Source organism: Tachyglossus aculeatus, chromosome 1, assembly GCF_015852505.1.
Source record: "Tachyglossus aculeatus isolate mTacAcu1 chromosome 1, mTacAcu1.pri, whole genome shotgun sequence".
NCBI lineage: Eukaryota > Metazoa > Chordata > Mammalia > Monotremata > Tachyglossidae > Tachyglossus > Tachyglossus aculeatus.
The window spans coordinates 114,960,172-114,977,036 of NC_052066.1; the positions used below are offsets into that span (position 1 = coordinate 114,960,172).

A 16,865-nucleotide genomic window follows, 5' to 3' on the forward strand; every position below is an offset into this window, starting at 1 on the left:
CGTGGAAAGGAGTGGGAGCTGAGGAAAAGGGGGGCTTAGTCTGGGAAGGCCTCTTGAGGGAGGTGAGCCTTAGGTAGGCCTTGGAAGTGGGTGGGGGAAAGTGTGATTCTTTGGTGAATTTGGGGAGGGAGGGCGATCCAGGCCAGAGGTAGGATGTGGGCCGGGGCTGGACGACGGGACAGGTGAGAACGAGGCACGGTGAGAAGGTCAGCCCCAGAGGAGCGGGGTGTGCGGGCTGGGATGTAGAAGGAGCCAAGGGAGGTGGGGTAAGAAGGGCAAAGTTCCTGTTCTTGACCTCAAACTTTTATCCTCAATCATTCCAATCCAAATACTCCAAAATTCTCTACCCTTCTGACCTAATACTCCAATCAATCAATCAATCAATCGTATTCACTGAGCGCTTACTGTGTGCAGAGCACCGGACTAAGCGCTTGGGAAGTCCAAGCTGGCAACGTATAGAGACGGTCCCTACCCAACAGCGGGCTCACGGTCTAGATGCCTGTACTCGATCTCCAGTAGGGCGTTTTCCATCCGCAGCGGGGTTAGCCTGACGGACTCTTGTGGAGTCCCGCCGCTCTACGGCTCAGAGTGAAGACCCCAATAGGTAAGAGGGGCCGCTCCCCAAGTCCTTTCGGTGGCCATCACCGTCCCCTGGCCCGGCTAAGGGAGACCCACCCTGCCTCTCTCCTCTGCCCCAACCCCTCCTCGCTAACCAAGTGCCCAAACCGCCTCAAAAACTAGACTAAGTCACCAATTGCGGGGAATCTCTGTCCATAAAGCGGGGTTAGCCTGTTGGGACCCGGGAAACACAACTCTGTTAAGCCAATCTGCCCTCGGCGGGAACTATTTAGGCCCATGAGCAGATGCGTTAATTTCTTCCTTCTACTGGGCAGCCGTTCATTCATTCCATCGTATTTATTGAGCGCTTATGAAGTCCAAGTTGGCAACACATAGAGACGGTCCCTACCCAACAGTGGGCTCACAGTCTAGAAGGGGGAGACAGACAGCAAAACAACAGTTTGGGCCCAGTGTGGCCAGCAATACACCGGACAGGGGCTCTTAGTAGTCGGAAAGAGCTCATGCTTCCCTAAAAGTGGCTAATTTACCACCAGGGCTTGACTTGAAGCACTGAGGGAGGTGGGTTCTTACACTTATATAGATCAAAAATCGGCCTCGGCGTTCTTCATTTCAGTCAATCGTACTGACTGAGCGCTTACCGTGTGCGGAGCACTGTACTGAGCACCTGTACTATGGCATTCTATTATTACGGCTGGAAATAGCTAGTGGACTGTGGCCCAACAGGAAAACTAACAGTAACCCGATGTCACCATTTGCCAACGGTGAACGGATCGCAAAATGTTAACTGGAGAAAGAGTCTCTTTGGAAATGTGGCCGAGGGGCGGGAAGGCCGGATGTAGCCTGGAGAGGAACCTTCAACATATGTGACCCCATCTTCACCCTGTCTTGGCTACCCTAAGGGAAGCAGAGCGGCTCGGTGGAAAGAGCCCGGGGGTTGGGAGTCAGAGGTCATGGGTTCTAATCCCGGCTCCGCCAATCGTCAGCTGTGTGACTCTTTTTGAAGTCACTTCTCTGGGCCTCATTTACCTCATCTGTCAAATGGGGATGAAGGCTGTGAGACCCCCGTGGGACAACCTGATCACCTTGTCACCTCCCCAGCGCTTACAACGGTGCTTCGCACATAGTAAGCGCTTAACAAATGCCATCATTATTATTATTAGTACCCTCTTCCCCCCCACCTCCTCCTGCCGGCACCTACTAGCTAAGTCGAGGCAGTGCTTAAAGACGGGCTAGGAGGGGAGCTGACTGTCTCTTCCCGCCCGTCCCCCCACCTCGTATTCGTCTCCCCTCTCTGGAAGCAGAGCCGAGGAAGCGGCGGTTGGCTGGATGATTCCTGGGGGTACCGCTCCTGCTGCTCTGCTCTGCCACATGTCTGCTGTGTGACCTTGGGCAAGTCACTTCATTGGGCCTCAGTTATCTCATCTGTAAAATGGGGATTAAGACTGTGAGCCCCACGTGGGACAACTTGACTACCTTGTATCTACCCCAGTGCTTAGAACGGTGCTTGGCACATAGTAAGCGCTTAGCAAATACCATTATTATTATTATTATTATTTGCCGCCGACACGCTTTGCCCCAAGTGACCCCAAATACCATTATTATTATTATTATTTGCCGCCAACACGCTATGCCCCGAGTGACCCCGGGCTGGAAGGGAGGGGAGCTGCTGAGCTGAAGCAGGGGGGAGGGCAAGGAGAGGAGCGGCCCCCTCGTTCCCACCTCCAAACTCCCTCCCCGCCCAAGCCAAGCCCCCCATCTGCAGCCTGATGGGTTGTCTATTTTACTTGTACATAATTTATTTTATTTATTTTATTTTGTTACTATGTTTTGTTCTCTGTCTCCCCCTTCTAGACTGTGAGCCCGCTGTTGGGTAGGGACCGTCTCTATATGTTGCCAACTTGTACTTCCCAAGCGATTAGTACAGTGCTCTGCACACAGTAAGCGCTCAATAAACACGACTGATTGATTGATTGTCTATCATGAGTTTAAGCAGCTGCTCCCATGCCAACACCCATCACCTGACCTTTCCTCCTCTCTCCCAGAAAAACCTTCTCTCTCCTGCTTCGGATTTGCGGCCCTTGGTCCTCTCCTCCTCTCTCCCAGAAAAACCTGCTCTCTCCTGCTTCGGATTTGCGGCCCTTGGTCCTCTCCTCCTCTCTCCCAGAAAAACCTGCTCTCTCCTGCTTCGGATTTGCGGCTCTTGGTCCTCTCCTCCTCTCTCCCAGAAAAACCTGCTCTCTCCTGCTTCGGATTTGCGGCTCTTGGTCCTCTCCTCCTCTCTCCCAGAAAAACCTGCTCTCTCCTGCTTCGGATTTGCGGCTCTTGGTCCTCTCCTCCTCTCTCCCAGAAAAACTTGCTCTCTCCTGCTTCGGATTTGCGGCTCTTGGTCCTCTCCTCCTCTCTCCCAGAAAAACCTGCTCTCTCCTGCTTCGGATTTGCTGCTCAAATCCGCAAATCCACAAATCATCTGGGGCTTACGGGAGCGTAATCGGAGGCAGCGGGAACTCAGTGGGAAGTGAGAGAGGAGAGAGACAGAACAGTCCATACGAGTGCCTTAGAGACAGCTTAAAACTACACTCAAGGACACTCCTCACGCTACTGAACTAAAGCTCCGTTTCAAAAACAAAAAAACACTTTACGGTTCAGAGAGCATCAGTAAAAAACACACGTTTCGACGAAACTTCGAAGCTAGGAATCAGCCAGACATGACACGCTTTCCAATTTAATCTTCTGGAGGATGAAATCATTTTATATTTATTACTTACACCAGTCTTTCCACTCCCAGTTTCTGCGGCCTGCAAGGGAAACAAATTATTTCAAGATGGGCATCAGCAATTGGAAGGTATTTTTCAATTAATCTCACAGGTAACAAAAAGTAATCTTCCAAGACAACATTTTCTAACGATGATGAAATACAATGGCATGATTTTTTAAAAATGTCTACGTGGATTTTAACTGTACGGCAATTTTAAAAGATATCTTGCTCCTATGTTTCTGGCTTAGTAAATTACTACACATACCATGAGCACATCACCTCCTCCTAGAATCAACGGGATGGACTCGGCCTGGATGTCGGTGGGGAGGCTGCAAAGAGGCAGATTGTGAGGACGAGTGGAAAATACGAAAATCTAGACTAGAAGCTAGTTCCAAAACAAAACAAAGATCTGAAGTGAGAGGAAATTACTCAATAAGCAAAATTCCAGTGAAGTAAAGGCCTAAGATCTTCACAAAACAAAAAATTTCGGAATATCAAGGGGCAGGTGCATTCTCTTGTCTGGATGTGACGTTCGGTGACCTACGTACTATTAACCGCAAGTTAGAATCTAGCACGGTGTCCCAAGAATATATTTAGCCAAACATCATCATCAATCGTATTTATTGGGCGCTTACTGTGTGCAGAGCACTGTACTAAGCGCTTGGGAAGTACAAGTTGGTAACATATAGAGACAGTCCCTACCCAGCAGTGGGCTCACAGTCTAAAAGGGGGAGACAGAGAACAAAACCAAACATACTAACACAATAAAATAAATAGAATAGATATGTACAAGTAAAATAAATAGAGTAATAAATATGTACAAACATATATACAGCCAATATACTCACAGCCAGTCCATTTCCTCCACAGCTTGAGCTATCTCTGGCATAACACCCATTTCTGTAAGAAAGCATTGTAAAAATTCATTAAATTACAAATGTACTCACAATAGCTAAAGCCCACGAAGCGTAAGAACGTAAGAGGACCTATACCGTGACAGATCTATTAACACCCGTGATAGTGGCAACAAAAGCAGCGTGGCCTAGTGGGTTGAGCACGGGCCCGCTGTTGCGTAGGGACCGGCTCTATATGTGGCCAACTTGTACTTCCCAAGCGCTTAGTACAGTGCTCTGCACACAGTAAGCGCTCAATAAATATGACTGAATGAATGAATAAGGACCTGGGTTCTAATCCTGGCTCTGCTGGGTGACCCTGGGTAAGTCATTTCACTTCTTCATGCTACTGGGCAGCTGTGAAGAGTTCATCCCCAATAAGGCCAGCAATACACTGGCCTCAGTCACCGTGGCTCAGTGGAAAGAGCCCGGGCTTTGGAGTCGGAGGTCACGGGTTCAAATCCTGGCTCCGCCAATTGCCTGCTGTGTGACCTGGGGCAAGTCACTTAACTTCTCTGGGCCTCAGTTCCTTCATCTGTAAAATGGGGGTTAAGACTGTGAGTCCCCCTTGAGATAACCTGATCACCTTGTAACCTCCCCAGCGCTTAGAACAGTGCTTTGCACACAGTAAGCACTTAATAAATGCCATTATTATCATTATTATTATTATTTCACTTCTTCATTCTACTGGGCAGCTGTGAAGAGTTCATCCCCAATAAGGCCAGCAATCCACTGGCCTCAGTCACCTCACCTGTAAAATGGGGATTAAGACTCTGAGCCCCATGTGCCCAACCTGATAAACTTGCATCTACCCCAGGGTTTACTACAGTGTCTGGCACACGGTAAGCACTGAATACCATTTTTTTAAATAAAAAAAAGGTTGAGGGAGGTTTATTCCCATTGTTGTGTAAGGACTGTCTCTATTTGCTGCCGAGTTGTACTTTCCAAGCGCTTACTACAGTGCTCTGCACACAGTAAGCGCTCAATAAATACGACTGAATGAATACAGTGCTCCGCACACAGTAAGCGCTCAATAAATACGATTGAATGAATACAGTGCTCCGCACACAGTAAGCGCTCAATAAATACGATTGAATGAATACAGTGCTCCGCACACAGTAAGCGCTCAATAAATACGATTGAATGAATACAGTGCCCCGCACACAGTAAGCGCTCAATAAATACGATTGAATGAATACAGTGCCCCGCACACAGTAAGCGCTCAATAAATACGATTGAATGAATGAACAATGTGATGGTTCCTCTTCTGGCCACCCACTTTCAGGGTTATAGACGAAGCATTTAACATACCCAACACTTTTCTTTAATAATCTGTGGCCCCATCCTCCTTGTCTCTACTAATAAACTCTTCCTGGGCCTTCTACCGTGCTACTTCCCTGTAGTATCCACTGCATTTCTTCCAATAAGCCTTTATTCCTGGAAAAGTTGGGGGTGGGGGGGGGCGGTCCTCAATTTTGCATCAGTCCTACAGAAAATGATTCTTCCTTTGCCAGGCAAAACACTTTCCTGCTGCACCCACTTTAGGTCAAGAGATAATCTGACCGGAATTCCCTGGTCTCCTTCACAGCTCCCCTGAACAACCGCGGCCGCTGGGAATAGGGAATGGGAACAAACGAAGGAGGGACAAAAACAGAGAAAAGGGATGAAGGGGCTACGAGGCAAGCTAAGGACTAACTGAAGCAGGCTAATGAAAACTTGGGTGTGCTGTTACCCTGGCAGCAAGGTAGCTAAAAACCTTTTTTTTTTTAAAGCTCTCTTCTCAAATATATAGGCTTTATGGCTGCCGGCCAGTGCTAGCCATTTTCCAAAGCTCAGTATTGGAAAATGATTTTGTTATTCCACTTTCAAACCTTACCTTCCTAATACTGGTTTGCCTACCGGGAAAGCTTTATAAATTAGCTTACTCGATAACAGCATTTCAAAAATTCTCAAAAAGCTTCCATTTCAAGGTGATTCTCGCCTCCTCTACTGTTATGTTTCTAGGCTGTGAGCCCACTGTTGGGTACGGACTGTCTCTATATGTTGCCAACTTGTACTTCCCAAGCGCTTAGCACACAGTAAGCGCTCAATAAATACGATTGATTGATTATGGCCAATTCAGGAAGGGTCGAGGCAGCCGAAGCTCAAAGCTCTAGGTAGTTTTCCTCCCAATCAACCAGATAACCAAAAGGCATACTGCTCTATATTATACAGTTCCCAAGACATAATTACAGAGGCATGTTCAATCAATCAATCAATCAATCGTATTTATTGAGCGCTTACTGTGTGCAGAGCACTGTACTAAGCGCTTGGGAAGTACAAGTTGGCAACATATAGAGACAGTCCCTACCCAACAGTGGGCTCACAGTCTAAAAATCCTCACACGAGGTACCCTTTCCCTGCACAGAAAAACTAATCTGATTCACCGCTTATAGAGATGAAGGGAGAAGGGGAAAAATACTTTGCAGATGAGAGAAAAAAGATTCAGGCGCCCTGGCAGGTTTAACTATAGTACACTTGAGACTTTCAGTAGCATCTCTGGTAAACTGCATTTCTAAACAGCATGTTGTTAACAACGATGTACAGTTCAGAATCAGTGATAATTGAATACAGGAGTACAGGATTTATCAAATAAATCCCAGCCAATTCGATAGAAGCACCTATTGTTAGTTATACTGATCGTAACTCTTTAAACGTCACCTTACACCTTCCTCTCCAAGGCCCACGGTTTTCATTTAACCCATGTCCCCCCCTTAAATTTTCTGACCCTTAAGACTTCAAGCATTTTATTTCCTTCTCCAGCTCCCAATGCTGGAAACCTACTTCAATTGGCTTCCTCCACTACCTATCCCAATCAAAGACTATACTTTAAATCTCTCCCAAGCAGCCTTCCCTAAGCCCTCATTTCCCCAATGCCTTCTGTATTGCCAAGGCACTTGGATCTGTGCCCGAGTGCTTACTGTGTGCAGAACACTGTGCAAAAATACAATGCAGGTGGTGGACGAGATCCCCGCCCACGAGCTCGGTGTCTAAACCATAAGCACTTGATATTACCCCGACAGAACTCGGGTAAATATCCATAATTTATTTTAATATTTATCTCGCCCTCTAGACTGTAAATGCAGGTGGTAGACGAGATCCCTGCCCACGAGCTTGGTGTCTAAACCATAAGCACTTGATATTACCCCGAGAGCACTCGGGTAAATATCCATAATTTATTTTAATATTTATCTCACCCTCTAGACTGTAAATGTAGGTGGCAGACAAGATCCCCACCCACGAGCTCGGTGTCTCAACCATAAGCACTTGATATTACCCCAACAGCACTCGGGTAAATATCCATAATTTATTTTAATATTTATCTCACCCTCTAGACTGTAAATGCAGGTGGTAGATGAGATCCCCACCCACGGGCTTGGTGCCTAAACCATACGCACTTGATATTACCTCGACAGCACTCAGGTAAATATCCATAATTTATTTTACTATTTATCTCGCCCTCTAGACTGTAAATGCAGGTGGTAGACGAGATCCCCGCCCACGAGCTCGGTGTCTAAACCATAAGCACTTGATATTACCCCGACAGCACTCGGGTAAATATCCATAGTTTATTTTAATATTTATCTCGCCCTCTAGGCTGTAAATGCGGGTGGTAGACGAGATCCCTGCCCACGACCTTGGTGTCTAAACCATAAGCACTTGATATTACCGACGGCACTCGGGTAAATATCCATAATTTATTTTAATATTTATCTCACCCTCTAGACTGCAAATGCAGGTGGTAGATGAGATCCCTGCCCACGGGCTTGGTGTCTAAACCATAAGCACTGGATATTACCCCAACAGCACTCAGGTAAATATCCATAATTTATTTTAATATTTATCTCGCCCTCTAGACTGTAAATGCAGGTGGTGGACGAGATCCCGGCCCACGAGCTCGGTGTCTAAACCATAAGCACTTGATATTACCCCAACAGCACTCGGGTAAATATCCATAATTTATTTTAATATTTATCTCGCCCTCTAGACTGTAAATGCAGGTGGTAGATGAGATCCCCACCCACGGGCTCGGTGTCTAAACCATAAGCACTTGATATTACCCCGACAGCACTCGGGTAAATATCCATAATTTATTTTAATATTTATCTCGCCCTCTAGACTGTAAATGCAGGTGGTGGACAAGATCCCTGCCCACGAGCTCGGTGTCTAAACCATAAGCACTTGATATTACCCTGACAGCACTTGGGTAAATATCCATAATTTATTTTAATATTTATCTCACCCTCTAGACTGTAAATGCAGGTGGTGGATGAGATCCCTGCCCACGGCCTCGGTGTCTAAACCATAAGCACTTGATATTACCCCGACAGCACTCGGGTAAATATCCATAATTTATTTTAATATTTATCTCGCCCTGTAGACTGCAAACTTGTGCGCTCCCGAGCACTTAGTACAGTGCCCTGCACATGGTAAACACTCAGTACATGCCACTGTTCAGTTGGTTTCGAAAATGGCTGGTCCCCGGGGCCCCAGGAGGGCCTAAATTGTTTTCCTTCGTCCTCCTCCCCGTCTCTTCTCGTTGTCCTTGTCCTTAGGCACCAGGCTTTTAGGCTCCGTCCCTCCGGTCTCTGCACAGCCCGTCCACTTCCCAGGTCATCAATCAATCAATCAATCGTATTTATTGAGCGCTTACTGTGTGCAGAGCACTGTACTAAGCGCTTGGGAAGTACAAGTTGGCAACATATAGAGATAGTCCCTACCCAACAGTGGGCTCACAGTCTAAAAGGTCACATCCCTCTTGGCCCAAGGAAGGGTCTGTCCGGCCACTGAGGAACACGGGCTTCCAAACTAACTTCCCAAATTCCAAACTCCCATAGCGCTGACTATGTGACAGGCACCGTTCTAAGCACTGGGGTAGAATAATAAAAATAATGGCATTTATTAAGCGCTTACTATGTGACAGGCACCGTTCTAAGCGCTGGGGTAGAAGAAGAATAATAATGGCATTTATTAAGCGCTTACTATGTGCAAAGCACCGTTCTAAGCGCTGGGGTAGAAGAAGAATAATAATGGCATTTATTAAGCGCTTACTATGTGACAGGCACCATTCTGAGCGCTGGGGTAGAAGAATAATAATAATGGCATTTATTAAGTGCTTACTATGTGACAGGCACCGTTCTAAGCGCTGGGGTAGAAGAATAATAATAATGGCATTTATTAAGTGCTTACTATGTGACAGGCACTGCTCTAAGCGCTGGGGTAGAAGAATAATAATAATGGCATTTATTAAGCGCTGACTATGTGACAGGCACCGCTCTAAGCGCTGGGGTAGAAGAAGAATAATAATGGCATTTATTAAGCGCTGACTATGTGACAGGCACCGTTCTAAGCGCTGGGGTAGAAGAATAATAATAATGGCATTTATTAAGCGCTTACTATGTGACAGGCACCGCTCTAAGCGCTGGGGTAGAATAATAATAATAATAATAATGGCATTTATTAAGCGCTTACTATGTGCAAAGCACCGTTCTAAGCGCTGGGGTAGATACAAGGTCATCCGGTTGCCCCCCATGGGGCTCACAGTCTGAATCCCCATTTTACAGAGGAGGTACCTGAGGCCCAGAGAAGTGAAGTGACTTGCCTAAGGTCACACAGCAGACAAGGGGATGAGGTGGGATTAGAACCCACAACCTTGTGACTGCAAAGCCACCGTCTTTGCACTAGCTCTGCAGCTTCAGCATCTCTCTTGGGGACTATCATTCATTCATTCGATCGCATTCATTCGTTCGTTCACTCATTCAATCGCATTTACTGTGTGCAGAGCACTGTACTGAGCGCTTGGGAAGTTCAAGTCGGCAACATAAAGAGACGGCCCCTTCCCAACAAAAATGGTCCCTATTAGTTAAGTTATTGAGCGCTTACTGTGTGCATAGCACTTGGGAAGTTCAAGTCGGCAACATAAAGAGACGGCCCCTACCCAACAAAAATGGTCCCTATTAATCAATCAATCAATCGTACTTATTGAGCGCTTACTGTGTGCAAAGCACTGTACTATTACTATTTCCTATTCTATATCTTGTAAATATGTTTTGTTTTGTTGTCTGTCCCCCCCCTTCTAGACTGTGGGCCCGCTGTTGGGTGGGGACCGTCTCTAGATGTTGCCGACTTGGGCTTCCCGAGCGCTTAGCACAGTGCTCTGCACGCAGGAAGCGCTCAATAAATACGACTGAATGAATGAAGGAATGAAACTACGATTCAGCAATAAAGAGAGATAATCCCTGCCCACACCGGGTTTACAGTCTAGAAGGGGGGGAAAGACAGACATCAAAACAAGTAAACAGGCATCAGTATAAATAAGTAGAATCATCATCATCATCAATCGTATTTATTGAGCGCTTACTATGTGCGGAGCACTGTAGCTATGTACTGGTCGAAACGAGTAAAAATATGGAACGCTTGGGACGGTGCAATAATATTAATAATAATGATGGTATTTATTAAGCGCTTACTATGTGCAAAGCAATCAATCGTATTTATTGAGCGCTTACTGTGTGCAGAGCACTGTACTAAGTGCTTGGGAAGTACAAGTCGGCAATATATAGAGACAGGCATCATCATCAATCGTATTTATTGAGCGCTTACTATGTGCAGAGCGCTGTACTAAGCGCTTGGGAAGTACAAGTCGGCAACATATAGAGACGGCCCCTACCCAACAGTGGGCTCACAGTCTAGATGTTTATTGAGCGCTTACTACTTGCGGGGCACTGTACTAAGCGCGTGAGAGGGCACAACAGAACAATAAACAGACACATTCGCTGCCCTTCACAGAAGAGCCCGTTGTTCGGTAGGGACCGTCTTTTAATGTTGCCGATTTGTACTCTCCCAAGCGCTTAGTACAGTGCTCTGCACAAAGTAAGTGCTCAATAAATATGATTGTACGAATGAAGGGATGAATGAGGTAACCGAGGCCCAGGGAAGTGAGGTGACTTGTCCGAGGTCACACAGTAAAAATAATAATAATTAATAATTTTAACATTTGTTGAGTGCTTTCTATGTGCACAGCACTGTTCTAAGCGCTGGGGGAGACACAAGGTAATCAGGTTGTCCCACACGGAGCTCACAGTCTTCATCCCCAGTTTCCAGATGAGGGAACTGAGGCACAGAGAAGTGAAGCGACTTGCCCAAGGTCACACAGCTGATAAGTGGCGGAGCCGGGATTTGAACCCATGACCTCTGACTCCCAAGACTGGGCTCTTTCCACTGAGCTATGATGCTTCTCTGTAGACAATAATAATAATAATGATGGCGTTTGTTAAGCGCTTACTATGCGCCAAGCACCGTTCTAAGCGCTGGGGGGGATACAAGGTGATCAGGTTGTCCCACGTGGGGCTCACAGTCTTCATCCCCATTTTCCAGATGAGGGAACTGAGGCGCACGGAAGTGAAGCCGCTTGCCCAGGGTCACACAGCTGAGAAGTGGCGGAGCCGGAATTAGAACCCACGACCTCTGACTCCCAAGCCCGGGCTCTTTCCACTGAGCCTCGCTGCTTCTCTGTAGACAAGTAGACAAGGGGATGAGGCAGGATTAGAATCCAGGTCCTTCCACGGCGCCTCCCCAATTCTGCCCAACTGTCTGCGGGGAATCTGATTCATTCATTTATCCGCATTTATTGAACGCTTACTGGGCACTGTACTTAGCGCTGGGACGAGAACGACACCGGAATAATAATGACAGTAACAACGATAGCACTTGTTGAGCGCTTATTACGTGCCAAGCACTGTTCTAAGCGCTGGGGGAGAGAGAAGATAATCCGGCTGTCCCCCATGGGGCTCACCGTCTGCATCCCCGTTTTACAGGTGCGGTAACTGAGGCCCAGAGAATAATAATAATAATGACGGCATTTATTAAGCGCTTACTATGTGCCAAGCACTGTTCTAAGCGCTGGGGAGGTTACAAGGTGATGAGGTTGTCCCACGGGGGGCTCACAGTCTCCATCCCCATTTTACAGATGAGGGAACTGAGGCCCACAGAAGCCAAGTGACTTGCCCGGAGTCACCCAGCTGACAGTCGGCAGAGCCGGGATTTGAACCCAGGACCTCTGACTCCAAAGCCCGGGCTCTTTCCGCTGAGCCACGCTGCCAGAGAAGTGAAGTGACTTGCCCAAGGTCACACAGTAGGCAAGAGGCGGGGCCGGGATTAGAACCCACGACCTCCTGACTCATTCATTCAACCGTAGTTGAGAAGCAGCGTGGCTCAGTGGAAAGAGCCCGGGCTTTGGAGTCAGTGGTCGTGGGTTCAAATCCCAGCTCTGCCAATTGTCAGCCGTGTGACCTTGGGCAAGTCACTTCACTTCTCTGGGCCTCGGTTCCCTCATCTGGAAAACGGGGATGAAGACTGTGAGCCCCATGTGAGACAACCTGATTACCTTGTAACCTTCCCAATGCTTAGAGCAGTGCTTTGCACATAGTAAGCGCTTAACAAATACTATTATTATTATTATTATTACCCTGACGTTTAGCACAGCGCTTGGCACATAGAAAGCGCTTAACAAATACATTATCATTATTAGTACCCCGGCGTTTAGAAAAGCGCTTGGTCCATAGTAAGCGCTTAACAAATACCATTATTATCATAATTATTACCCCGGCGTTTAGAACAGCGCTTGGCACATAGTAAGCGCTAACAAATACCATTATTATCATTATTATTACCCCGGCGTTTAGAACAGCGCTTGGCACATAGTAAGCGCTAACAAATACCATTATTATCATTATTATTACCCCGGCGTTTAGAAGAGCGCTTGGCCCATAGTAAGCGCTTAACAAATACCATTATTATCATAATTATTACCCCGGCGTTTAGAACAGTGCTTGGCACGTAGTAAGCGCTTAACAAATACCATTATTATCATTATTATTACCCCGGCGTTTAGAGCAGCGCTTGGCACATAGTAAGCGCTTAACAAATACCATTATTACCATTATTATTACCCCGGCGTTTAGAGCAGCGCTTGGCACATAGTAAGCGCTTAACAAATACCATTATTATCATTATTATTACCCCGGCGTTTAGAGCAGCGCTTGGCACATAGTAAGCGCTTAACAAATACCATTATTACCATTATTATTACCCCAGCGTTTAGAGCAGCGCTTGGCACATAGTAAGCGCTTAACAAATACCATTATTATCATTATTATTACCCCGGCGTTTAGAGCAGCGCTTGGCACATAGTAAGCGCTTAACAAATACCATCATTATTATTATTATTGCCCCGGTGTTTAGAACAGCGCTTGGCACATAGTAAGCGCTTAACCAATACCATTATTATTATTACTATTATTATTACTATCATCACTACTACTACCCCAGCGTTTAGAACAGCGCTTGGCACACAGTAAGTGGTTAACAAATACCATTATTATTATCACTACTACCCCGGCGTTTAAAACAGTGCTTGGCACACAGTAAGTGCTTAACAAATACCATTACTATTATTATTACCTCGACGTTTAGAACAGCGCTTGGCGCATACTAAGCGCTTAACAAATACCATTAGTATTATCATTATTATTATTACTATCATCATTACTACTACCCCGGCGTTTAGGACAGTGCTTGGCACATAGTAAGCGCTTAACAAATACCATTATTATTATTATTATTATTATTATTACTACTACTGCCCCGACGTTTAGAACAGCGCTTGGCACATAGTAAGTGCTTAACAAACACCATTATTATTATTATTACCTCGACGCTTAGAACAGTGCTTGGCGCATACTAAACGCTTAACAAATACCATTATTATTGTCATTCTTCTTCTTCTTATTATTATTACTACTATCACCATTACTAGTACCCCAGCGTTTAGGACAGTGCTTGGCCCATAGTAAGCGCTTAACAAATACCATTATTATTATTATTATTACTACTACCCCGGCGTTTAGAACAGTGCTTGGCACATAGTAAGTGCCTAACAAACACTATTATTATTATTATTATAAGTACTATCCTCATTACTACTACCCCGGCGTTTGGCACAGTGCTTGGCACATAGTAAGTGCTTAACAAATACCCTTATTATCATTATTATTACCCCGGCGTTTAGAACAGTGCTTAGCACATAGTAAACGCTTAACAAATACCATTATTATTATTACTATTACCCTGGCGTTTAGAACAGTGCTTGGCACATAGTAAGCGCTTAACAAATACCATTGTTATTATTACTATTATTATCACTACTACCCCGGCGTTTAGAACAGCGCTTGGCACATAGTAAGCGCATAACAAATGCCATTATTATTATTATTATTATTATTATCATTACTACCCCGGCGTTTGGCACAGTGCTTGGCACATAGTAAGTGCTTAACAAATACTATTATTAGCAGTAGTAGTACCCCGGCGTTTAGAACAGCGCTTGGCACATAGTCAGCGCTTAACAAATACCCTTATTATCATTATTATTACCCCGGCGTTTAGTAAGGTGCTTGGCACATAGTAAGTACTTAACAGATACTATTATTATTATTATTACTAGTAACCTGGCGTTTAGATCAGTGCTTGGCACATAGTAAGCGCTTAACAAATACCATTATTATTATTATTATAATTACTACCCCGGCGTTTGGTACAGTGCTTGGCACATAGTCAGCGCTTAACACATACCCTTATTATCATTATTATTACCCCGGCGTTTAGTACAGTGCTTGGCCCATAGTAAGCGCTTAACAAATACTATTATTAGCAGTAGTAGTGCCCCGGCGTTTAGAACAGCGCTTGGCACATAGTAAGCTCCTACCAAATACCATTATTATTAGTAGTAGTAGTAGTAGTATCCCAGCGTTTAGAACTGCGCTTGGCACATAGTAAGCGCCCACAAAGTACCATCATTATTATTAGCAGTGGTATCCCAGCGTTTAGAACAGCGCTTGGCACATAGTCAGCGCTTAACAAACATCCTTATTAGTATTACTATAACCCGGGCGTTTAGAACAGTGCTTGGCACATAGTAAGCGCTTAACAAATACCATTATTATAATTACTACTATCACCACTACTACCTCGGCGTTTAGAACAGCGCTTGGCACATGGTAAGCGCTTAACAAATATAGCCTTATTACTACTACTACCCCGGCGTTTAGTACAGCGCTTGGCACATAGTAAGCGCTTAACAAATACCCTTATTAGTATTACAATTACCCTGGCGTTTAGAGCAGCGCTTGGCACATAGTAAGCGCTTAACAAATACTCTTATTAGCATTACTATTACCCGGGCGCTTAGAACAGCGCTTGGCACATAGTAAGCGCTTAACAAATACCCTTATTATCATTATTATTACCCCGGCGTTTAGTAAGGTGCTTGGCACATAGTAAGCACTTAACAGATACTATTATTATTATTATTACTAGTAACCTGGCGTTTAGATCAGTGCTTGGCACATAGTAAGCGCTTAACAAATACCATTATTATTATTATTATTATTATAATTACTACCCCGGCGTTTGGCACAGTGCTTGGCCCATAGTAAGCGCTTAACAAATACCATTACCATCATTATCATTACCCCGGCGTTTAGTACAGCGCTTGGCACACAGTAAGCGCTTAACAAATACCACTACTATTATCATTATGATGGTAATATTATAACGATGCCGCCAGCCGGGCGCTGACCGTGTGGAGAGCAGCGTAGTAGACGCCCCGGGCGCGGACCCACCGGAGAAGGCCGCCATCTTGCTGCCCCGCTGGCGTCCGCCCCGCCGTCCGTCAGGCCGCCAACGCGCCTGCGCCGGGCGCTGTGTGCGCCGCCCGGAAGGGGCCGGCCCGACGCCGAGCCGACGGACAAAAGGTTCCTACCTCCCCCCCCCACCCCCGATTACCGCGCTTGCCTCCGGCTACTGCGCATGCCCCGCCCCCCTCCCCCGGCTACTGCGCATGCCCCGCCCCTCCCGACTACTGCGCATGCCCCGTCCCCCCTTCCCTGGCTACTGCGCATGCCCCGCTCCCCGTCCCTGACTACTGGTCATGCCCCGCCCCCTTCCCCGGCTACTGCGCAGGCCCCGCTCCCCGCCCCTGACTACTGCGCATGCCCCGCTCCCCGTCCCTGACTACTGGGCATGTCCCGCCCCCTTCCCCGGCTACTGCGCAGGCCCCGCTCCCGCCCCTGACTACTGCGCATGCCCCGCTCCCCGCCCCTGGCTACCTATATGTATGTTTATACATATTTATTACTCTATTTACTTATTTACTTTGCCTGTACATATCTATTCTATTTATTTTATTTTGTTACTAGGTTTGGTTTTGTTCTCTGTCTGCCCCTACTAGACTGTGAGCCCACTGTTGGGTAGGGACCGTCTCTATAGGTTGCCAACTTGGACTTCCCAAGCGCTTAGTACAGTGCCCTGCACACAGTAAACGCTCAATAAATACGATTGGTTTTTTTTTTTAACTGCGCATGCCCCGCCCGCCCTGCTACTGCACGTGCCCCGCTCCCCGCCCCTGACTACTGGGCATAACCCCCGCCCCCCCCGCCCCCGATACTGCGCATGCCCCGCTCCCCGCCCCCGGCTACTGCGCATGCCCCGCTCCCCGCCCCTCCCCGCCCCCGGCTACTGCGCATGCCCCACTCCCCGCC

At 46.6% G+C, this 16,865-nt stretch overlaps 1 protein-coding gene across 2 annotated transcripts in view; it reads right to left on the bottom strand.

The window, feature by feature from the left end:
* DDX1 (DEAD-box helicase 1) overlaps positions 1–16,029 on the bottom strand; it is a 53,209-nt gene extending 37,180 nt beyond the window's left edge. Inside the window, exons 1-4 of one of the 2 annotated variants that reach the window (XM_038745315.1) lie at positions 15,948–16,029; positions 4,183–4,234; positions 3,600–3,663; positions 3,345–3,374 (exon numbers count right to left, since the gene is read on the bottom strand). In XM_038745315.1, coding sequence (XP_038601243.1) covers positions 3,345–3,374; positions 3,600–3,663; positions 4,183–4,234; positions 15,948–15,963 — 162 coding nt within the window. In that variant the 5' untranslated portion in view covers positions 15,964–16,029. The other variant, XM_038745324.1, reaches the window with a different exon arrangement.
* Between the last annotated feature and the right edge of the window lie 836 nt (positions 16,030–16,865).